At 40.1% G+C, this 24083-nt stretch overlaps 1 protein-coding gene across 1 annotated transcript in view; it reads left to right on the top strand.

Annotated features, from left to right (window-relative positions):
• LOC120296712 (protein BANP-like) overlaps positions 1 to 24083 on the top strand; it is a 46827-nt gene that overhangs the window by 10958 nt on the left and 11786 nt on the right. Inside the window, 6 exon segments of the mRNA XM_039318633.1 lie at positions 850 to 978; positions 1742 to 1836; positions 3551 to 3750; positions 13439 to 13461; positions 15776 to 15799; positions 15802 to 15930. Of these exon segments, the coding sequence (XP_039174567.1) occupies positions 909 to 978; positions 1742 to 1836; positions 3551 to 3750; positions 13439 to 13461; positions 15776 to 15799; positions 15802 to 15930 (541 nt within the window). The 5' untranslated portion in view covers positions 850 to 908.

The raw sequence follows: 24083 nt of genomic DNA, 5'->3' as shown, positions 1-24083 counted from the left end.
CAATAAATTGACGGAAAAACACATTATCTCTTCCTGCATTGCATATGTACAAGTGCATTTGGGGAGTTTTCAGGTTAGCATCTAGTCCAGGGGTCTTCAAACTTGGCCCTTTTATGACTTGTGGACTTCAACTCCCAGAATTCCTCAACCAGGCACGTGTGCCTAGCTGAGGAATTCTGGGAGTTGAAGTCCACAAGTCATAAAAGCGCCAAGTTAGAAGACCCGTGATCTAGTCAGTCTGAGCTGCAGCCAGGAGAGCCTCAGCCTCCAATTGCTAAGGGCTGTTGTCTGCCCGTCAGTGTTATTGTGTGCAAAGCAATCAGGAAAACAAAAAACCCCTGTGCTTTGAAGATCAGATGGGCATTTCTTTTTGTAAAAAATGCTCATCTGTAGACTCCTTTCGTCAAAAAGCTCGTACGTAGATATTAGTGGAAGAAGATATAAACAAGACTTGTGATAAAATTAAGGACCTAGTATATATCTGGAAGGGATATCTGAATTGATAATGTGTTTATTTAAAGTTAAATTTGATTATGATAATTGTAAATTTATAAAGCTCTAAAACAGGTTTAGGATTAATAGAAATTTAAATTAGAAATGGATTATCTTAAATATATTAAGCTATTTGAGGGAAATAGAGAAGGAATATTTGATGTATTGATTTGAATTATTCATATATGGTTTTATTTCTGGATGTTTGATTACCGCAGCACCACGATGTGTCTTGAGCACTTTGTTCTAAGAATTAAAAAAACAATAAAATTTGTTTTAAAAAAAAAAGCTATGTGCTGGATGACAGGTAGTGAATATGGTAGTCCTCATGAGACCACCGTTTTTGATGTTTTGCAGAATCAGATTTGTATGAACTGACGGATCTCCTTCAGTTCAGCCCTACGCCCTGTTTCTGAATGATGACAGAACAGGATTTAGCGGATGTAGTTCAAATAGCTGTGGAGGACTTGAACCCAGATCATCCAGGTATGTTAAAGAACCCAGCCACCCAATTTGTGTATTTCATAGTATGTGTTGCATAGAAAATTAAAGATGTAATGTAACAAAAGTTCTTTCTTCCTGACACTGAGTAAAACAACAGTGTGGCAACCTCACACTTAGGTTGCTTCGCTGCCTCTAGTTTTCTACCTGTCCCGAAAATCTGATATTTTATTTCTAACTTTGTTTTAAGACAGTAAACAAGGCAATGGATCCTATAGCAATAGATGGGAGCATGCAGATGAGTTACTGTAAACAAAGAGGACGGCCCCATCTATCAAATCTATTTAAGGAAGAGTTCTTCCACCTAAATCCCCCCAGATGTGTTGAGCCAATTCTCATAATCCCAGCTCTTCTTTGTCTGTGGTGGATGGGCTATCAAGGAGATTAACGTCTCAAACTTCTGTCTGCTGATCCACTGCTGAGATCTAGTCAGTGTTTCTCAGCTTTGGCCACTTTAAGAGATATGGACTTCAACTCCCAGAATTCCCCAACCAGCAGGGCTGGCTGGGGAATTCTGGGAGTTGAAGTCCACATGTCTTAAAGCTGCCACAATTGAGAAACACTGCTCTAACAAACAGGTAAACCTAGCTGTGAAAACAAATTTTGGGATAATTTTCCAGCACTTCCTAGAGCTTCTAGGACACTTCTTCCCATCCAGTGTGTTCCTTTTCCTTTTAATTTCATAACCAAGGGCCTTTGATGGAGCTATTAAAACTGGTTTGCTTCTTTCTGTTTTTTGGGCTTGCAGTTGTCTTGGAAAACCATGAAGTGACAGACGAAGACGTAGACCCCCCTTTGAAACGGCAGCGGATAGAAATCAATTGTCAGGACCCGTCAATTAAGGTTGTAGCCATGTACCTGCTTGCTCACACAATGCAGCTAATAATGGATAGATATGTTTTGTGATGGTTTAAGGTGATTTGAACCACAGGGCCCACTGAGTGTCCTTTAGGTCAACACATTTGCAGGGCACATTTGGAGTTGGCCAAAGGTCCTGAAGATCTGAGATAGCCTTTATCTTGGAAAGCTCTGAGGCTTCTTCCCTAGTACAGGGAGTCCCCGACGTATGACCAGTTTCAAGTTATGAGGAACCTCAAAAAAGGTACTCGCACCCAGATTCAAAGTTCCGATGGCCGACTCCCCCCCTGTGGTTGTACGACCCTATTTAGTAACCAGCCTGCATTTGCAGTCTCCCGTGATCATGTGACAGTGATTTATGATTTTTTTTGCTGATTTCTGGCAAAAAAATGGCCATTGTGGACAGTGGGTTCACTTAACGACCAGTGTGTTCTTAGTGACTGCAGGTTCGCTTAACACTGGGTGTTTTGCTTAATGACCACTGCAAAAAAAAGTCATAAAATTCTGTCTGTCACCTGATAACCTGCTTAGTGACTGGCACAACTTACTATCATAATTCCTATAAGTCAAGGAATACATTTGGCACATATTATCTCCGCAAGACACAGGAATCCATCTTCAAGTTACCAGTGTATATCAGATGCAAGAATATATAGGGGAAAAATCATGTTAGCATAATTAGGGAAAACTCCTGACTGAATAGTGGAAAATATTTTTCCATGAATCAGAGAAGATTCAAAGTTAATAATTGTATTTTCCCTTAGTCTCTGTGAGAATTACTAAGATCTTCCCTATATAGTATATTCTAAATAATTTTTGATTGTATCAAACAATGAACCTTGTGGCTGCGTTGACAGCTTTTTAACTAAAAAAGCAGGATAAAGAAAATGTATTTATTGCACATTTATGTAAGTGAGCAATATGCTTAACACGAATCTTCACTATTCTGCAGAATTTCCACTAAGAAGATTAGAAAAACTTTCAGTTTAAGTTCAGAGATTGCTGACTTATAATGAAAATTAGTCTAAAAATATAGTTAGATGTTTTCTAGAGTTGAGTGTTTCATCTTCAGAGTTTGTAGGTAATTTGAACTCAGTTTATTTTATTATTTTAATCATGTCCACCAGAGGGTGCACAAGAAGTATTTTAAAAGAAACCCAGTGCCATCTAGGTACAAATCAAAGCAAAAGCTATATTTTGTTGTAAATAATTATCTCATGTTTTTTGAGTGGAATGCTTATTAAAAAATAGGCCCATAATCATCTAGGTACGCTTTAGAACTTAAAGCGAATTTACATCCCTCCTTTTCAGCTTTGTTTCCAGAAATACCCAAGGCAAAACCCTTGAGCAGGTAATAATCCTTTGAATTGAAGATAGGTCTATGATGACAGCTGAAATAATAGTCAAACTGGAACAATGTGGGCTTCATTCCCTTGAATCAAATGTGTTTGTTGAAAAGGATGCCACCAGATTCTTGATTTGGGGCCACCACAGATTCAAAGACTCTCTTCCCAGAACGTAGGAGAGCTCTTTAACCCTTGGCTAGTCCATCAAAGGGTTGTTTTTACCCCAGACAAGCTCTGGGGATATGTGTGCTTTTGCTGTTCCTTGGTGCCCTTTGCAGATGCCTATGTAAACGCAAGCACACAGCACAGCCTCCTCATCCCATCCGGCTCATTCTGCTGCTTTTCTTCCCCAGTCCTTCCTGTATTCCATTAACCAGACCATATGCCTGCGACTGGATAGCATCGAAGCCAAGCTGCTGGCCCTGGATGCAACCTGCAAGTCCCTGGAAGAGAAACTGGATCTTGTCATGAACAAGCAACATAGCCCCATTCAGGTGCCCATGGTGGCAGGATCCCCACTTGGGGCAACCCAGACATGCAACAAAGTGAGATGGTAAGTCTCCAGCTGTCACTGCGTGCCTCTGCTGTTTCCTGTTCAATCTGTCCCAGTCAAGCAAGGCAGCTTTTGAGTATCTATCAGGAACTTGGTGTGCAGCTTTGAATGAGAAACCGTTTTTCCCCCTTGAAGGCAGAAAAAACAGTGTTCTTTGCCCTGTGACCAACTAAACACATTTCCTTACCTTGGGATGATGGGCTTGGAGGTCTTACCACATTTTTCCTTGGCTTGGCCTGTTTCTACAGGATATTGTAGATAAGCTGATATAGCAGCCTTGCCAGTTTAAATTTAGGGCACAGCCTCTGGGGATTTTGTTTTGACTTTGGGAATAAAGAATCCAACTTCCTTAGAGTTTAAACATGTTTTTAACCTCTCTGATTTTGGAAATAACCTCATGATTAACTGTGATTATTTATGCTTCCATGGCGTTGCATGTTTGAGATGTTAGTAATATGTAACCCACCTATGGATGATTGTTGGAACCGCTTCACATAGAATCAGCATATCCTCTAACTCAGGGATTTTCAAACTTGGCAACTTTAAGACTTGTGGACTTCAACTCCCAGAATTCCTCAGCCAGCCAGGCTAAGGAGTTGAAGTCCACAAGTCTTAAAGTTGCCAAGTTTGAAGACCCTGCTCTAACTACTGATGCTCTGTAAATGTTGCTAAAGGCTCCCTTGGGTCAAACTCAACCTCCATGATTATAGCACAGCATTTCTCAACCTTGGCTGCTCCAAGGGGATGGCTGAGGAATTCTGGGAGTTGAAATCCACACAACTTTAGCGCCCAGGTTGAGAGACACTTTTATAGCGATACCCCACCTTGTTTTTGTGGCAGCAGCACAGGAGTTGTTTCCCATGTCAGCACTGCACCTCTTTTTTTATGAAGAGTTGCTTATGGACAATAACAACAACAACTTGGAAAAAGTGAATATATTCATAGTCGAATATAACTTACCCTCTCTTTTGGAAATCCTCACTGATTTTTTTTTTATTTTTGAAACAGGAATCAGGACAGTTTCCTGTAGAGAGAGATTTGTTTCTCGTAGAGCAAAATATTTGAAATTTCAGTTTCCTTATTGTTGTTGTTGTTGTTGTTGTTAATTGCAAAGTCGTGTCCGACCCATCGCGACCCCATGGACAATGTTCCTCCAGGCCTTCCTGTCCTCTACCATCTTCTGGAGTCCATTTAAATTCACACCCACTGCTTCAGTGACTCCATCCAGCCACCTCATTCTCTGTCGTCCCCTTCTTCTATTGCCCTCAATCTTTCCCAGCATTAGGCTCTTCTCCAGTGAATCCTTCCTTCTCATTAGGTGGCCAAAGTACTTGAGTTTCAACTTCAGGATCTGGCCTTCTAAAGAGCAGTCGGGGTTGATCTCTTCTAGTCGGGGTTGATCTCTTCTAGAGATCTCTTCCTTATTGTAGATAACCTTTAAGGCAGGTTCACTTAAAGTGCTAAATCTTGGTTTGTTTTAACCATGGATTTTTTGAAAAGATGGCTGGGTGCACACACATGAAACCAAAGCCAAACAGCCAAACCCAGCTAAAATATAGACATCCTTCTCTTTAACTTCATAGAAAACAGATGGCAGGGTATGTTAACATCAGCATGATGATACACTTTTTAAAAGTGGTTATTTTTATGCCAACTCTTCTATGGGAGTGTGTTTAAATCTCTACCTTGCTTTTGTTTTTGATAGGTTTGCTGAAAATGTGTTTTGATATATAGATCTTCATTAGAAACTGAACAAAATATGTCCAGTGAGTGTTATCACAGATTTTAGTAATTAGAGTTGATTGCATCTTTGATGGATTTAGTCTGTGCCTCAGGGCTGAATTTTGCCTAATGAAGTGTTGATGGGTATTCTGAAGTTGTTTATGTCTCACCAAGGGAAATATTTTTGTGAAAAATGCTTTTCCCCCAGGTGCATAGAACAGTTTTGTGAGATGAGCTATATATTATAAATAATGATGTGTAGTCTTGCTCTGATTTTGTGTTGCCATTAACAGCTGTGTTATTTCATGGGTTCATCATTTATCATTAGTGTGCTAACAAGAGTTTATTATAAATAAAAGTTTCCAAAGGAGAAAATAGAAATATATTCTCTGTAAAACCAAAACAATGCTAAGATGGGACAAAGAAGAAAAAAAAATATTTTCAAAAATCTTTCCTTAGATTTATATTCAGTCCTAAATTGCTTTGCCCTGTGGTAAATAAACTGATTAGGGATTTTATCTTCTAAGATGTTATTCTTTTTAGATAGCAACTCAACTTTGCTGCAGATAAATAGACAGAAGTCACATCTCAAAAGTATCATCCAATTTTTCAGCTTGGTTTTCCAGTCTGTAGTATGACGGCAATACATTTTTTATTTTTGGTATGACTTCTCGATCATCACCATACAGAAAAGCAGAGAAATAGCTGGAAGTGGCTGGACTGCTGAAAAATTCCTGGATATTTGTTTTTGTCAATATATGACATACTCTCCTTCATGTGGCATGCCACAAAGTCACTAGGCTGATCTGTGAAAGCTGCTTCCAACCCTTTTCTAACATGTCTGAATGTCTCATCTCATAGGGTTTAAAGACACCAGTGCATTAAGGTTAAAGTTTTGCAATGGTAACTATAAACTGCGTTTGGAGAGAAATGTCTGTCTTTAATTCATCTCGCTTAGTTCATTTGCCCAGGGGGTGAGGGTGGACTGATCCATCAGCATTTGTGGGGAAAAAAGAGGACAAAGAAGCACATTGTAAGGGGATTCCCCAGCTGAGGAATTCTGGGAGCTGAAGTCCACAAGTCTTAAATTTGCCCAAGTTTGGAGACCCTTGGTATAAGGTCACAAGTGTGCAGCTGGAAGAAACTTATCTCCAAGAAAACAAAATGCAAAAAGTGTGAGGTTTAAGTAAAAGCAGAGACTATTAAAAATAACCTGTGCTCCCATGTATTCTCTCTGTCTCGCTAGTCAAGTTTGCATCCTTTGAGTCCAAAGGCACAAATGTGATTGATTTATTTGTATTGCTGAATTGATACAATGAGATGAAAACAAATAAGAATAACCTTGTTACTTTGCAGCAAAATCATTTTGTAGCATCTTAAAGACAAACCCTTGTGGCAGCCTTTACAAGGGTTAATGCTGCTCTTAAACGATATACAGTATATATGCTTAGGGTTATTTTTAAAAAAATATGCATTAAATTTTCAGCTCTGCCTAGTTTATTTCATCTTTGTTCCTCTTCCTTCAGTCTGCCTGTTCTCCCCATAAATTTTTCTGGCCGTGGTTGTCTTTAATTTCTTAGGAGTCTGGCTCTAAAATTATCTTACTCTTCAAGAAAATATGCTGAAAGTTTCTTCCAGCATGGAAACTGGCAAGAATATGGTCTTTTCACTTCAGCATGACATCAGACGTAGCCATCACAGTGGGTTAGAAAATGCATTGTGGCATCCAGACTAATGATCTGGGAATTCTGGTCCAGGTTTTTGGGCCACGGTGCAAGAATGGTGAAGTCAGGCTTCTTTGCCTGATAAATTTGTCTTTCCTAAGCAACCTTTCACCAAAATGGCCCATCAGTGCAGCCCCTCTAGGCAGATGTTCCTTAGACTCATCACCTCTTGCCCTTGGTCCTCTCTTCTAACTGATTTTATCAGTTTGCTGATAATCTGTAAAGGCATGATGAACTAGAAAAAATATTGGTTCCCTGGGTGAGTCTAGAGTCGTGAGATAATTGCCTCTACAAATGTTTAATTCACGCCACATTTATCCTAATTGGAATTGTTTCACTTTTACATCTTTCATATATAGAAGAGGACTAACCATTGGGATTCTACACTATTTTGGCAACAAAACCAGAAGTCCAGATTTCTGTGCTGAAGTTGACATCCAATCTGATTTGTAATATCTCCCCTGTCCTTTATAAACTAGAGGGTACGAAAGGAGGAATATATTAGGAAGATGAAGTTATTTGCTTGCTTATCAGCTGGAGTTTGCCTAATAAAAGGTCCTTATTCACTGACAAATTTAGAACATCACATTGGAGTTTTGAGAGGAATTCTTTCCTAGTAAGGAAGTTTAGAATATCATCCTGTATCTACAGAAGTCCTCCTTTCCTACCTACTACCATTTAGATCAGAGACCTCCAAATATGGCAATTTTAAGACTTGTGGACTTCAACCCTAGTGCACTAGTTTTCTAGAATTCTGGGGGTTGAAATCCACAATTCTTAAAAGTCGCTGAGTTTCGAAGATTCCTGATCTAGATGACACCAGAGTGCCAGAATTTCTGCTAACAAGACTAGCAGAGCTATCAGGGAGTCTTAAGTTTCATTAGTCAACCTAAAAGAGCATTTGCACTTGCCTGCAATTTCCTAGGTATTAAAATACACTTCCCACAATACCAATTTCTGAAGCTTGAGCTTGCATTGCGTTCTCCTGCCACACGGAAGCTTTCTCTATTTTAAAATGTGACATTGAGTCTAAAAATATCTCTGTGTGCCCATCAGAATTGTAGACTTGACTGTTTGACTAAGAGAATTGTACATCCTTTCCTGCTCAGATTTTATCTGCCCATAAGGCAAACTTGTTCCATCATTTGCCATGAAAAGATGTTAATAACTTATGTGTGTTCAGCCGAGTGTCCCTGAGAGTCACTTACAGGCTTTATCTAGTCAATGCTTACTTAGGCAGTCACCCATCAAAGATGTGTAGTGACAATCTGCAGCCCTCTGAAGCACGGTCTATGTGAGTTTTCTAGGTGTAGCTGCGTGATACGAAGCATAACTTGTTCTGATGATTTGTAGATTGGGTGTGTTGGATTTTGATTAATGGGAGATATCTGCTGTCGGTCTCTGGCATGCCAGCTGGAATGGTTTTGGGGCTCAGAAGCAAGAAACAAGACAACGTTTTGGTAGTTAGAATGGATTCCATTCCATTCCAGTCATTCAGAATCTACTTTCCATGAATCAAAAAGATTGTGATGCCGTAACCTTAAACATCTCTCTCTCTCTCTCTCTCTCTCTCCCTCCCTCCCCCTCCCTCCTCCCTCCACTTCCCCCCTCCCTCCTCCCTCCTCCCTCTCTCTCTCCTCTCTCCCCCCACCCAAGTCTGGTCATTTATTCAATCCTTTCTCATTGTCAATTCACCCTAAACAGACCTACATCATTCATCTTCAAACGTTCTTATGAGCATCCAAAAGGTGCTTTTTTCAAAAGCAATTAGATCTTCATTTCCCATGTTTGGTTTATTTCCATGTTTGGTTTACAGTAGGACAAAGAGGGCAAAAATATTATATATAAGCTGAGCTCTTTGATGCTGAAACCAAAAGGATTGCACAGGTTAGGAAATCAGGTTGAAATCCAACTTTTGGGCACTATCTTTCTTGTAATGTACTCATAAGTAAGATTAGCCTGACACAGAGGGTGGTGTTTTAAAGAAACAAAGCTACAGTATAGATTTTGTACCTGGAAAGAATTGAGGTGGAGGGTGCATGTGTATGTAGTTGTTAATAGAGGTCATTGCCGATGCTAAATAGACTAATTGCTAATGAAGCTCTTTCCCGATGATCTTGAATATACACACAATCCTGTCCTTTATTCAAACTATTTGGCTGAAGAAATCCCTGTCTGTAGTATAAATGCATGTGTGTTCTAAAGAAATTTAGCATTAAAAAGAGTCGACTTGAGTCCTGGATTCCCTGAGTTCATTGGGGAGAGATTTAAGGCATTAAGTTGACTCAACAACATGCCAAAGTGGTTGGGCGTCATTCCCACAAAAAATTGTTTTGGAACAGGCCAAGTGCAGACCAATGTCCATGTGGTTTGCTGCTGATTTCTCCACTCTGGCTTTAGACAAATGTTAATTGCAGGCTTCAAGTTTACTAATTGCAAAATCTCTCCAGCTCCCTCTTATCCTCATTTGTCCAGTATGAGCCAGTGACCTGAGCGAGCTGGGCTAAAATTTCAGAATGGCGAAGGTTAGGTGAGATCACAAGAATTGCCAGCCAACTCTTGTATGTTGTGAAGGATTTGAACCCCGTCCCACTTTGGAGTCCCCAAAGCTCTCCTCGTCAAAACGGAGCGTCTCCAAAGGGAAGATTTGTAAGCTGATCTTCAGGGACTTTGGCCATTCTTACCAATGATCTTATTACTGAGGAACGAGAACCTTTTTGTGTGGCTGGAATAGTTGTGGAGTGCAGTGTCTTGGTGGGTGGTGGGGAGTACAAAAAAAATCGAGGTGGGATGACCGAAAGAGTGAAGGACATTAACAAATTACAAAAATGCAAACACAACCTCTTCCCCTGGCTACTTTTAAGTTGGGCAATGAAAGTCAGAAGAAACCATTCCCCTGGTTTTGCAACGATTGAATTAATTACGTGCAAGTAAAAAATTTACTTAACATTGTCGAAGGCAGCACAAATCCATTTCTGTACTGGGCTGCAAGAAAACTATACACAACCAGACACTTCTGCAGTTGATGGTCCTTTTTTCCCATGAATGGCTACAGTGGGGTATTTGTTTGTGTTCAGTGCCCTTGCCATGATTTTTCTGAACAAGAAATAAAACCGTGCCAGATTTTATTGACACTGGTTTGCCGGATCTCTTTTAGGTTAAGTTTAGATTCTTGAAACCGGTAAATCATCCTTAACAAGATATCTTCGTATAACTAGAGTGGAGAATATATGTATCTCCCAATTTGTTTTAATTTTTGCAACATAGTCGAATTATTATTTTTTAAAAGCAACTCTTAGCCTATTTTTGGATCTTTTGCGTGTTTTGGCAAATTGAACCACAACATATTCAAGTCCAAGACTGCTCTGGTAAGATGGCTGATTTGGTTTTGATTTTCCTTTGAAAAAAAAAAGCATCATCATTATAACGATCTGTAGATATGATGCTGTAGATGGCAAAGAGAGTTGTCCAAGTGTGGGCAATTAATTGCACTCAAATAGATCATTAGTGCAAAGAAAAAATTTGCATATATACCATCAGGTAGGTCGGAGTAGGCGACCAAGCGGGTTATTGCTTTGTGAAGTTTTACCATGCACTATTCTCACCCCATCAGTTTTATTTTTTTTGTTTTATTAGTGGCAACCTTTATCCACTTCCCTTTGCCTCTGTAGATGGATGGATGGATGGAGGATAGTCTGACAAAAAGCTGGATGAATGCTAGCGGATAGGGATGGATGATGGATGGGAAACCTATTTTATACTTAGATAGCATGTCCTTAACGGTCAAAGGACCCTCACTCTTGGAGATCTGATTCTGCTTGTATGGTGATCCTTACAGTATAGGCAAAATTGTCTCTTGTGCCAGTTTATTAGAGAAGTATATTAATTCTCTGTTTATCGCACAAAAACTTGTGCCATTATGAGCCATTGTCTTCCTCCCCATCTTCCATCCCCAACACTGTGCTGTTGGCTGGAAGGCTAAAATGGGATAAAATTTATTTACATACCTCTAAATAGTCCTTTTAAGACACATAACTAGAATTGACCTCCATCATCTTTAACAAAGGCAATCTGTTTTAACATTCTTTGTGCGAAGGCACATAGATTATATTTGTAAACGGACTGGGAAACAAAGTTCCTTTAGAACCAGATGCTGCCCCTCCTTTGCCTCTTCCACCCGGTGGAGTATTTCCATAAATAATCCAGTGGTCTGAGACCCTGTAGAGTCAGCGTTCCTGTCTCAGTTTTTCCGTACTATGCTTTTCCTCACATTCATTTGCCCGTTGTTTTTGAACATTTACCTTGGAGCAGGTGAGGATGTCATCTGATTTTCTTCTGAATATATGTCTAATTTGGATTGTTCCTCCTGCCCTTCTAACCTCAACCTCCTCCTTTTAATATGATTTCAAGGAAGAGGAGAGCAGATTCATTTTGCGAGGGGGCCAGAAATCCTCCCCTCTTTATTGCCCCCCCCCCATGAGTGAAGGTCATTGGCTAAGAAAAACGGGAAGCCGTGGGTGATGGGCTATGAGTCATAGACACACTTTCCTAGTTAAAAGCACCTCTGGGAAGCATCTATTGGTGAACAAATAAACTGATGAAGGCCAAGGATAATGAATACCTAAAAAAAATATACTGGAATCCCCAAAGCCCTAGAGAAATTAATAACTTTGCTCAGGGTTTAAATAATCATTTTATTGAAAATAATCATTTTAAAAAACGATGATTTATTTTGAATTCTTCCCCGCATGGCTTTAAAACATAGGAATATAACTAATTCTAAAAGTATGTGTGTTAATATCTCAGAGTCAAACAGAAGTTTTTGTATTTTTCAGCAGAAGAATAAAAAATGTCTCCGTCTTGAGCGTGATCACGCATTTTTTTATCCTGGGTCCACAGATAATGTGGGTTGGCTGAGCCTCAGTAGTTCAAGCTGAACTTCCAATAGTTGGTGGATTTTTTAAAAATTGAAACACGGGTGGTAGAAGAAGATCCCACACTCGAGCACGCATCCGCAGGTCGTGTTTTACACTAAAACGAAAGCATCACAAGGTTTCCGCACATCCCTCATCCATCAGATTAAGATTTTCCCGTCTGATGAGAGCCAGAAGCAGATCAATTCTCTTTAAACCCCACTTAACTATTTGCACCTTCTGTTTAGCAAACAGAATTTAAGGTTCTGCTGCATGTAGAAAACTATGCAACTATCCTTGATATTTGAAAACATTCAAATGTTCTTTTTATATTGAACAAAAGGCTGGGGCACATTCTTCACAATACAGTTTGCAAAGAGACCTGTGAACTTGGGCTGCATCCTCCTCGAGTTTCCCTATATTTCAACGGCTTGCTCAGGAAGGGGAACTTGGGGCAAAACAGTTGAACCTGGTAGAAAAAAAAATGTATATACCCATTGTGACCCAATCTGAGCAAGTTGGATCCACACCGTAGAGCCGGGAAACAGAGGCGTTCCACCCTTCCCAAGAGAAACCTCGTGCAGTTTGACTCATGCTGGATTCAGACAATGCAGCAACTCTAGATTTTAATCTCTTTTGAATTGAAGAGATGCAACAGGGCCCAAAAGTGCATTCTCTTATTCCCTCCTGCCCTTCCGCGCGGTTTCTTGTCTTTGAACGAATCGGACACTTCTGGTGTTTCGCTAATCTGAGGTTTTGCCCTGCCTGGCATTGAAGAAGGGCAAAAAGAAAATATAGGAGTCCCAGCTAAAGGCTACTTGTGCCATCTAAAGTAGGAAACTACTAAGGGGAGATGACTCTCTAAGGAGGCACCTTTATTGTTGCTTAATGCCCTTCAGACAGCAAGACTTTTGTCAACCATGGGCTTTCGATAAAATTCAGGTAAGGCTCTGCTGCCTGAAACTTCACTGGATGGCAAGATAAATTTTGTTTTAGCAGGTTCATATCCCTCTCGATAGTTTCCGGATGTTGCTGCTTAGAGGCCACATCTGATCATGCTTGTACATACAACACTAACCCTGGGTATTTTGTTGTTCCCCTCAAGATTTCTGCATGGCTTGTTTTGGGAGGAACCCCTTTGAATTCTTCTAGCTGTGAGGAAACAAAAGATCATCATGTTACCTGCGTATCCCTGAGAGCAGCTCAAGTCCATCTGTTATATAGCATATCGTCAAACAAGAGTCAAACCGCTGCTATTTTGCAAAGAAGGAAATAATTTGGATCCTTTATCCTAACCTGCTCTTCTTCTTATCCACATTCCGCCCAAAGCAAAACTCCCGGACAGAGCCAGTGTCACGCAGACACACATTTATATGCAACACACAGGGAGTTTTTCTTCCCTAGCTGCTCGCTTAATGTCTGCCTCCTGCAACTCCCTCTTTGGAGCTTCAGTATTAAATATCTGGAGCCATTTCCCTAGGGTAAAATCTTTCCCCTTGGAGCTTAGTTACTGAATCAAGCACGTGCCGTGTCTATCAATGGCTGCATTGAGAAGCTCATCTTCCATAGAGGCTTCCATAGTTTGCTTGAATCTTGGCACTTCTGTGCTCGTACAAAAGGAGCTCTAATGGAATGCATCCTGCACGTAGTTAGTCCAGTCGTGCTTCTTGCTGGCTTGTTGAAGAAGAAAGTTTGGCTACAACGGTGTGACATTTAGAGAGAGCAGCGCTTAACCAATGGTTGGGGAAAGAAACAACGCAGGGAAAAGCCCGCATTCTCGGGCAGGAGCTGAGGATCCAGACCCTCATTAGTATTTCTTAAGTAATTCTTACTGGAGGCTATCAAGGCCCCTACTTCATTACGTTGATTAAATACCACAAGGAGGCTCACAATCATATGGTCCAGACAATGGAGGAGAGATCCCCGTTTTATGTCAATGTTCATTGTTAATTTTTTTTTTCTACGTTCAAAAGGAAAAACTACAGAATGAATTACAACCACGAGTTCTCCATTAATTATGTTTGGAACCCACATCGTTGCAGATGAATTATCCAGTTGGGCCCTTTAAAGTGACATCCTGGAAATGTTAGCCAGGCATTCTGCACGATGGAGGTTGGGTTGATTAAAGACTGGGGCATTTGAGGGTTTCAAATGCCACATAAGTCCTACCATTGGAACTTAGAGTCTGGTGAAGCAGATGCAGATAAGGCTTGGTAAATGTGTCCCTTCAATAGCCTTTAAATTTTGCGTAAAACTTAAAACGAGGGTTTGTCTATCCACTTTACAGGATGCACCGATGAACCTGACCCTTTTTTGAAGATGCAGAAGCTTATTCTTGCATTTGCAGTAGGGTTTGCTTGTCTAAGCATCCTTTGACTAGTATTAGATCTAAAAAACTAAACCACACGTGTTTTGGCTTCACCATGTTGGATTATCCTAGACCATAACGGGCTCTCTTTGACCTCGGCTTAGAGTGATAGATGAACCCAGCCATAAACCATAGATTCACGGCTTTAGAGCAATCTAATGAGTAGGTCACTAAGGAATTGCCTAACAGACCATAAAGTAAAAACATTTTCATTTATTCTCATAGTGGAGCTCCTTTACTGAATGGAAAAAGAGGTCATCTATTTTCAACAGAGGAATTGAATCACTCTTATTTCAAGAATTGAGTAGACTAAATTTTCTCCTCTCCAGCGGGGGAATCCAAACCCATATACAGTTTGAACTGGCTAAAAAAAAGAGGGAATAACTCTGCCAGGGGTCAGAGGACGTTACATAATTCTACTGAAGTAAGTCAGTCTCCTTGAACAAAAGAGTTTTATGAGTTCTAGAAATGGAACATAGTTCAGAGTATGATGGATTAATGAGCTTTTTGCATTTAATACATAACAGAAACAGCCTTGAAACCAAAAAGGGAAACCTCCCCACAAATTAATGTTAATGGGTGGCAAAAGAGCTTATTTTGAATCTCATTTCTTCTTGTTTTCTTTATCCCCCTCTCGGAAACATACGGCACCTTTACTCTCTTTGCAGTGTTGTCCCCTCATATACGACAGTAATTCTCAACAACGAACCGTCAGAACTCGATTGTGCCAAGATGGTGGGCAGGAAGAGCCGTTAAGCCGAGCAGAACTGATTCACTGGAAAAACATCTTTTAGCAAAGTTAGTATTCGAAGGCAGTGGTCTCTTCCCTACTTTCTGGCTGTATGCACAGGAAACCCTTGCTCCAGTAGCTAAATCATGCAGTGGCTTTCCTGAGTTTCAGTTAAGAAATCAGTTAAGGGCCATGTAAACTGGCTTGAATTTGGCTTGGCCCCCAAAGTTCAGTTTGATGTATGTACTTTTACAAGCCCTCTCTAAGCATTTTACAGAGTCAGCACATTGGCCCCCAACAATCTGGGTCCGTCATTTTACCTCAGAAGGATGGAATCTGTAGTCAAAAAAACCTTAGAGCCGTCAAAAATCAAACTCCTAGGCTTTGGGCAGGAGTTAGTCTGCAATACTGTCTTCTAATTACTGTGCCACCGGATAGCCTTGTAAGTCAGCCAATCTGAGCTGGAGAGAAAGAGGGTCCACATGTGGACCCTTGCAACAAAATCCGTACTTCCTCTTCTTCTTTCTCACATCCTCCTCCTCAGTGCTGTTCCGGCGGAGGCAGGCAGACACCATTGTGGTTAAAGTCCCAGGCATGATGATAGCCACAACGAAGAATGAGAGGTGGTTCTGAAGCCTAGCGATTCGGTTTCATCAAACAGCGGCCAGCTAGGAAATCAAGAATATCGGAACAATGTCACCCTTATTACATTGAATTCTGAAGGTAAGCAAATCATCTTTGAAATCTTTGGGCTAGTCCCAGTGTTGGAGCCGTTTTAATCTTAGGTCTTTTTTAAAAAATGCCGTGTTTTGTTTGCCTCAGAGAGAGTAAGCAGTTCTTTTGGTGTTTCACTACAATAGCTTGTTTTGCTTCTGGGTTTTGCAAAAATTCTTTCATTAGCAATCTAAAAATTTTTCTCGCTATCATTTTCCAAATTATTAGCAAAGGTTTTGTGGAGGTCCATGGAAGAGCATTAAGCCAGGGACTCTGATTTGTCCTTAAATCAAACTCACAACCTGAAGCCTTAGGGCAGGGATAGGCAACCTTGGGCTCTTTATGACTTGTGGACTTCAACTCCCAGATTCCTGAGCCAGCCATGCTGGCTCAGGAATTCTGGGAGTTGAAGTCCATGAGTCCATAAAAGATCCAGGTTGCCTACCCCTGCCTTAGGGCTACTTGGAGAGGTTCAATATTTAGGTGTGGCTTCCAGAACCCCTTGCTGAAATTGAAGCCGCTAACTCCCCCCATCTTAATTTCCATTCAGATACCGTATTTTTTGTTGAGTATGAAGCAGAGATTTTGTAAGCAACACGTTGTCTTAGCATCAACTTTGTCTGGGCTTGGAAGCTCAGCTTTGGATGATGGACCATGAGTGAGTTTCCCGAACGCTGTGAGAGAGGAGAGGGAGGCAGTTAGACACCCCCCCCAAGAAGAGAGGGTGAAAAAACCACTTCTATCCTGCTGCCCAGAGTCTGGTAAATTGTCCAAGGGTAACTGGTAGTTGAAACTCCGAATTGAATAATTTTTTTAATATAGATGGGGTGGGACAAATCTAGGCTTCAGCTTTCTTTGCCACTATTGAGTCTAAATCAGTGTTTTTTTCTACCTTGTCAACTTAGAGGTGTATAGACTTCAACTCCCCGAATTCCCCATGCTGTCTGGGGAGTTACTGGGGAGTTGACGTCCATACATCTTAAAGTTGTCAAGGTTGGGAAACCTTGGATTGATTTAATAGATCTTTGTGTTGTGTTTAAGAAACAGAATTACATTTCCAGGGCAGTTTGTGAGCCTCAAAGTAGAGTGCTCATTTGCATGATTAAAAAAAAAAAAAAAAAAGACACAGAGGTCTTCTCAAACTGCTCTGATTCTGCAATCATAGTCTCCATGTTGGAAACCAGCTCTGTGGAAAGAAGTGCATTTCCTTTAGGAAGCAACAGAAGATGCACAGCAGACTGCCTGCTGAAACTTATTATGCCCGATTCTTGTGAGTTTGAACTTTTCTGAAAGTAAACAGTTCTTTGGCAGATTTCTAACAATAATTTTGAAAACAGGAAATTCCCATCAAAGAGATGTATTGTATAGCACCCATAGGCCTTGTCAGCAATTTATCAGTTTCCAATGTCCCCCCTCTCGACCTCTGTTCCCCCCTCCCAATCTCAGAAAATCACCATTGCTGGAGATGCAACCATTTGGAATATGTCTCATGATCCTCTCATTTTATGATGCGTATTAAATTCACATATACTTCAAATTAAACATTAATATCAAGATCAGCACAGAGGAAACGCTGTGGAAAAGAATACAGCGTTAGATGAATTGTTGATTGAATTTGGTTAGAGGGAAGAAGATACCATAATTCTGAGTAAGAGCCGTTAAGCAGTTAAAGTAAAAAAAAAAAAAAAAAACAAGCAGGGGAAGACTAAACTTTTTTTTTGACAGAAAGCAGGAGTTTGTGGGTGAAGATGATACCAGTTTATTAAAAATTGGAGGGCTTCCCTTCAGCTTAGTCACTTTTATTTCCCATCTTAAAGAATGCAAGCATGACAGTAGATTTAACAACTCAAATTCTTCATTCTGTAAGAGTTTTTGTGTTGCAATACATAAAACTTGATAGTAATTTGGTGGAGAGTGTGTTTCTGTTTGCAAAAATTCAGTTATGTAAAATGGGTATTATCTTCCTTCCCCGATGGAAACTAAATCATTACCTAATAGTTAGTTTTTATTGTGTATTTGCTGGATAACAGTTGAAAACTCCTCGCTCCAGTATATATAATAGAAAGCCAATAATTTTTGAGTAATTTTCTCAGCTGTTTTTTAAGGGAAGTGATTTTTTTGTGATGTAGTAAAAAAATACATCGTTGGCCTTACCTTTTCATCATAATTTGTTGGCACATTTACAGACTGACAGATGTTGGCTTTTTAATAGGATTATTGTATATAATAAATGCTGGGGGCTTATAACCAAAGGAAAAGACTTGAGAATATATAGTTTCCTTATTGATCAGTCCGAAGCGGTAACCTTTTAAGTAGGAAATTTTTTTTTAAAGTCATGGATAAGTTTAGAAAGCGGTCTTGGTTCAATTGAATTTAATGTCTTCTTCTGAGTTTTGCTGATGGTTAAGAGATGTTAGGGCAATGTCTATTTGGTACAATCATCTAATTTTCTTCAACTTTTTTTTTTTTTTGGCTGTTTTGGATTTCCTCAGCATGGGGTGACAATCAAAGAGCTTCAGATTTATCTTCTTAGTTGGGCCAAAGCAGGCAATAACTGACACATACTGTCCATTATGCTTAAATCATCTTGCCTTCCATTTTAGATCATGATGTCGAGGGGCTTTTGGGAACCCCAGCAGTAGATCACGTTATTCCTCAAATTCCAAAAATGTCTTTCTTTTCAGGATTTTAAAGAGTGTAGCATTTTCTGCCATGAATATGGAGCTTGTTCGCTTTCTCTAGTTTTGGTTCACGAGTCTTGGCTGCATTTATGCAGAATGATGAATGGTGAGATTTGGTTTAGACAAAGAATAATTTTACAAGAATTGATCAACAAAAAAACCCGGTTAACAAAATAGGAAAAGTATATTATGTTCTCGAAAAGAAACAAACTTGGGGCCAGGACCTGTGACAGTTAATTAACGCGACTGCAGGGCTTTGTACTTTCACGATTGGTTCCCGAGGCCTAATGTGATGACAAACCTGAAAGAGGCAATTATATAAGCATCTATGCTTGAAAAATGTGCAATTTAGACACCCATAACTGTGAGAATTCACAATTGCTTGAAAATATCGCAGTCTCATTTCAGCAGGAGCAATGTCTTTCTCTGTACTCCTGGTGGTTATTCACATTTTCGCTGATAAAGTGAGAAGAGACCAGATGTTGACATACTAGAGCAGCAAAGTCTCTCCTGACAAGTTAGCAGAAGCCTAGTTTTAACTCTGCACTCAAGGAAGCAGCTCACCTACTTTACATTTCTTTATAAACGTTTATCTAGATCAGGGGTAGGCAACCTTGGCTCTTTTATGACTCATGGAACTTCAACCCCATGCTGGCTCAGTGAATTCTGGGAGTTGAAGTCCAACGAGTTATAAAAGAGCCAAGGTTGCCTACCCCTGATCTAGATGATCTGTGGAGACCATCAGATGAATGAAAAAAGAATAGTCCCTGAACAACAAACAGATTGCTTTTGGGGACTCCTTCAAACAAAGTTTTCCCTAGTTTTTTCCTGCCTTTTTTTTTTAACTTCTCCCCTTCTTGTGTGACTTTCCTTATGTGTCCTTAGCCATTTTTCCTGCAAATGAATTTTCCATTGTCCCAAGAATGCCATGGTTCTCCTTCTCCCGACATTTGGTGGTAACTTTTTTACATGTGCTTAGAAACCCTTGAGTGACACTGCTCTGGTCCAAAATAATTTATGGTTCTCGCTTCCAAAGATTGAGATCATTTTTCTGGATTTGATTTCTTGATCACATTTGAAGATCTTTCATGGTCATAAATCTCTCCATAATGTAAAACAAACAAATTAACCATCCAAAACACCAGTCCCCAGCAATCAACTTGTCTTGGCCAAAGATAATACACTGAGTGAACCAGCCAGTATATTTGGTAGAAATTGGATTAGCTGCATTGGGGAAATCAAGGCATAATCTGCTGAACATGATGTTCAGGCATTTAACCAGAATGAGAGTTTGAGGTAGAGCTCTACTTTTGCTGGACCAAGAGTTTCTGTGGGGAAGGGATTGTTGTATGGGATGGAGTCACTTAAAACTTGCTCCTGTATAACACATTCAGTTATGCAAATAGTCCCATATGTGTTTACATCTAGACAATGCACGGGTCTCAAGAAGGAAAGAATCTAGCCCATCCCCATCACAGATTGACTCATGACCTGTCAGATCAAATATGGAAGGCAGTCCAGATACTCCCTATTACTCATGTTCATAGTTTGTCATCTCTGAATTTGGGCTCTATCAAATATGCCACTGTTCCTTAGACAAATTATGGAACCTGGAAATCCCTTTCTTCATATAAGCTGTCCCAAAAGGTCCAGCTTCAAAAAGGGAGGCACAGAAAAGAGTCATAATCTCTTGTCCCAAAGCTTCTTGCCATCACTGTGAAAGCCCGATGCTGGATTTCAATGCCTCACATATAAAATTGATATTTTTATCATCTCATGCTGCATAAATAAAGCTCTTAGACTAAGCCAGTGGTTTCCCAAACTTGACAATTTTAAGGCATGAGACTTCACTCTCCAATTCCACACCAGCAACGCTGGCTGTGAATTCTGGGAGTTGAAGTCCACATGCCTTAAAATTGTTCAAGTTTTGGGAAAACACTGGACTAAGCGAAGTGATAAATTCAGCTGACATGCAGAGATTTGAATGAGCATGCCCGGTATGAGAGCCTAAGCCACCTCAATAAAAAAGCTGCTTTTTCCCCACTGCGTTTTTCTTCCAGGATCTTTCTGATAGGCATTTATTTGTCTGGGGGGAAAAAACAAGGGGAAAAAATTAATACGAGAAGTAATAAAGAATGTATGTTATTGTGTTTGATTTCCATCTCCTCTTCTATGTTTTCTAGAATGTTGCTTACTTTGAGAGGTATAGCACGATTGATATATATATCCCACCCACACACAACCAGGTGCAAAGTGTACTACACACGTACAAGAAAGAGGTTTGTCTTGGTCAGAGCTGTTTACACCTCATGCATCTCCTATCACTGGTATTTAGCTTGTCCTCCCCTAACTGGAGGAACCTCTCCTGGGATGGAGATAGCATGCAGAGAGGTCTCTCTGGATGCATATACTTCTTCTCAATTTCCATGTGAAAGGATGAAAATAGACGGAGAAGACTTTGGGCCATGTTGCTAGAATGTGCTCAAACCTGCTACTCTCAGTTGACCTGCAGATCCTTAAAGAGGTGGTATCACTTGCAGTGGTCAAGCCACCCTTAGATAATCAGGATCTCCTCCACACGGGGTGCTTTGCACCTGGGGCACCAGGGGTGGCGACCCCACCATGTGTTAGTGTGATTGCAGACCCAACTTCATAGCTACAATGAAGAAAACTGATTGCTTGCTAATTTCTGTGTTACAGGATTTGCTTGATTCATTTTTCTTTCTTTTAAATTTTTTACTTCTTAAATTGTTTTTCCATTCTGTTTAGTTCTAATTGGATACATCTTTCTGTAATTATTGTTTCTTGTGTTGCCACTTTCATGCTTAAATTTCTTTTGCAACCAATCTATGGTAATAGAAGTCCTTTCTCTGCGGTTCTTGGACGCCGCTGCTCCAGGAGAGTTACAATATTCAGTCTTTTCTAATAGTTGGTTTTAATAAGCATTCTTCATTCTGTCACCATTTTCCTGAAATAGAAGGAATTCACTTCGGCATTGCATTGTTTCACTTTTCAAAGTGTCACTTTAATTTGGTCATGGATTAGCTGGGAATGGATCTCATTCCTCCTTTTATAAATTGGTTAGAGAATTTTCCAACAGCTCTTCATAGGTCACTTTCCAGTATTTTTTCCACAATAAAGTGTTCTTACAATGATGGCAATACCTAGCTGGCTGGGGCCAATCTTGAAACAAGCAGGGTTGGGTCTGGTTAGCATCTGGATCATAGGAAAATTGTGGGTTTGCAGGCTAGACTGGGAAATGTAAAAGAAAAATGCTTAAAGAAGACAGCGTGAATTTAGCTAATCCTTAAGTATGTTCAATTCTTCCTAGTATTGGGTCTAATTTGCTTGTAGAACTTTGCAGGGCTATTTAACTGCGAAGGGCTATTTAGTATGAACACGCAACATAGATAACCATGAAATAGCCCTGTGAAGTACCCCAAACAAATGGGACCCCAATCTTACACATTTTAATATTGAGTTTGGAGATGGACCAAATTTCTGATTTGCATTGATTGTAAATCATAATTAGGTTGTTAAAATTTGATAAATCATAATTTGATCAATGGAGTAGTCCTAGCGATGGCAAGATAGAATGGATGATATGCAGCATCCCCATGCCGGGACCCTCCAGATGAACGAAACCAGAATTGTCCACCCTCACCTCACCCCTTCTCAGCCAGCCTGTATTGGCTGCGCTTCTCTGGAATTCCCAGAGTTGGTGTCCAACTTCCCCTGGGGAAAAGGGGCCTTTTCCTCCAATTCTGCCTTCCACTGGGAAGATATCCTGAGTAAACAAACAGTGATGCTCCATATATTTAGGGCGTATTGGTACACCCTCCCTCTTTCAAAGCAGAAAATGTAATTAAATTAGGTCTTCTGCTTACAACTAAATACAGCTTTTATTAGATAAGTACAACTTACATAAGGCAGGCATAGCAATTTTCTGTCTGCTTCTCAAAATTGCTGCCTAAAATCTGAAACGGTTTGGAGCAGCTCTTCTGCCATCCCTGTGGCGATGCTGGAGGTTGTTACAAAACAGATGCTTATCCCAAGTTTGAAGAAGGAGAACTGAGAGCTTTAGGATTTTAGATTTCTCTAGTAAACTGGCTTTTTGGGTTCCTTCCTTCCTTCCTTCCTTCCTTCCTTCCTTCCTTCCTTCCTTCCTTCCTTCCTTCCTTCCTTCCTTCCTTCCTTCCTTCCTTCCTTCCCTGGTTCCTATATGTTGTGGAAACAATTTTGATATATCCCCTTTAGTGAGTGAATGGCTTGATTGACATAGCTTTGCCAGGTTCTAGCCATATAGCAGAGTTTCATGAAACAGTAAAGCTGAATTTGACTTTCTCAGAAAATCTGGAAGGTTTTTCCTCTGATTCAGAATCTGTTTCACTGTCAAAAGAAGAGTTTTTCTTCCATGACCAGAACGGAGAAAAACAAGCGTGGTTTCTCCTGTGCCTACCACACGTATCCCCAAAGAGTACAGCTTTCTATTACTAGTGTCGTGCCTGAATAAAAGCAGTTTTTAAAAGGAAGAGGAATCACAACTGTTTTCGAAGGAAGCAGCTGAAATGAATTTACATGTTGTTTCAATTGTTTGAAATAAGCATTATTTGATGTGGTTCACAAACAAAGGAAATGTATTTTAAATTCAGCTGGCAACAACTCCATGAGCTTAACCGGTATCCAAGGAAACATATCAAATGCAGGTATGAAGTTTACACACGTGTGTGTGTGTCTGTGTGTCTAGTTTATACAGAGGCACACACAGAAACACAGACACACACATTCTGAGTTTTGAGTAGAGCTTTTTTTTATATAAAGATTTCAGTATCAACTTGGAATAATTGAACCAAAGAACTGAAGGGAGATTGATTTGGTCAAACCTGGAAGCCTTTGTGGGGTTTCTTAATCAATTCTGGCAGCTAATTTTCAGCAGTCCCCGGAGTCTCTTCTCCCATCCTCACATGCTGAAAGCCAAGTTAACTGATGGATGTACACAACACACATGTTAAGAAAACCCTTCTTGCTTGATTGCTCTAGAGAGAAGGGCTTATATTTTTAACAATTTATTATTTCAATATGCCTTTGATGCAGCTATCTGGCTCTACCGTTTCTGTTCATTGTGCAGGTGTTTGGTAAACACAACTGGCTAATTCTCTAAATATTAACATGACCAGGTGTTCAGTGTACTTTCCATTGGTTTAACAGAGTTGATTGATGGCACCCTGGGAGGGATTTTGTTTTTAGAGTTCTTGTTCCTGCTTCTTGTCTACCAGGTAGGTTCAAAGGATGTTTCACCCTGGAATGAAGAAATATAGTACTGGCAAAGAATCAAGCAGTGATATTATATTCCTGCAGAAGGAGCAGCTTGGGTGTTAAATAAGCAGATGGACACTGGCCTTGCATGTTAAAGAATATTAAAAGTGATGCATCTGCAAAGGATTTTCTGTGGAACAAATTGTTTTCTTCGTACAAAGAGAC

This window comes from Crotalus tigris, unplaced genomic scaffold (genome assembly GCF_016545835.1).
Source record: "Crotalus tigris isolate CLP2741 ecotype Arizona unplaced genomic scaffold, ASM1654583v1 scf7180000021447.437961, whole genome shotgun sequence".
Lineage (NCBI taxonomy): Eukaryota > Metazoa > Chordata > Lepidosauria > Squamata > Viperidae > Crotalus > Crotalus tigris.
Note: the sequence above shows the minus strand (reverse complement) of the source record. Positions and strands in the feature narration are given on the sequence as shown.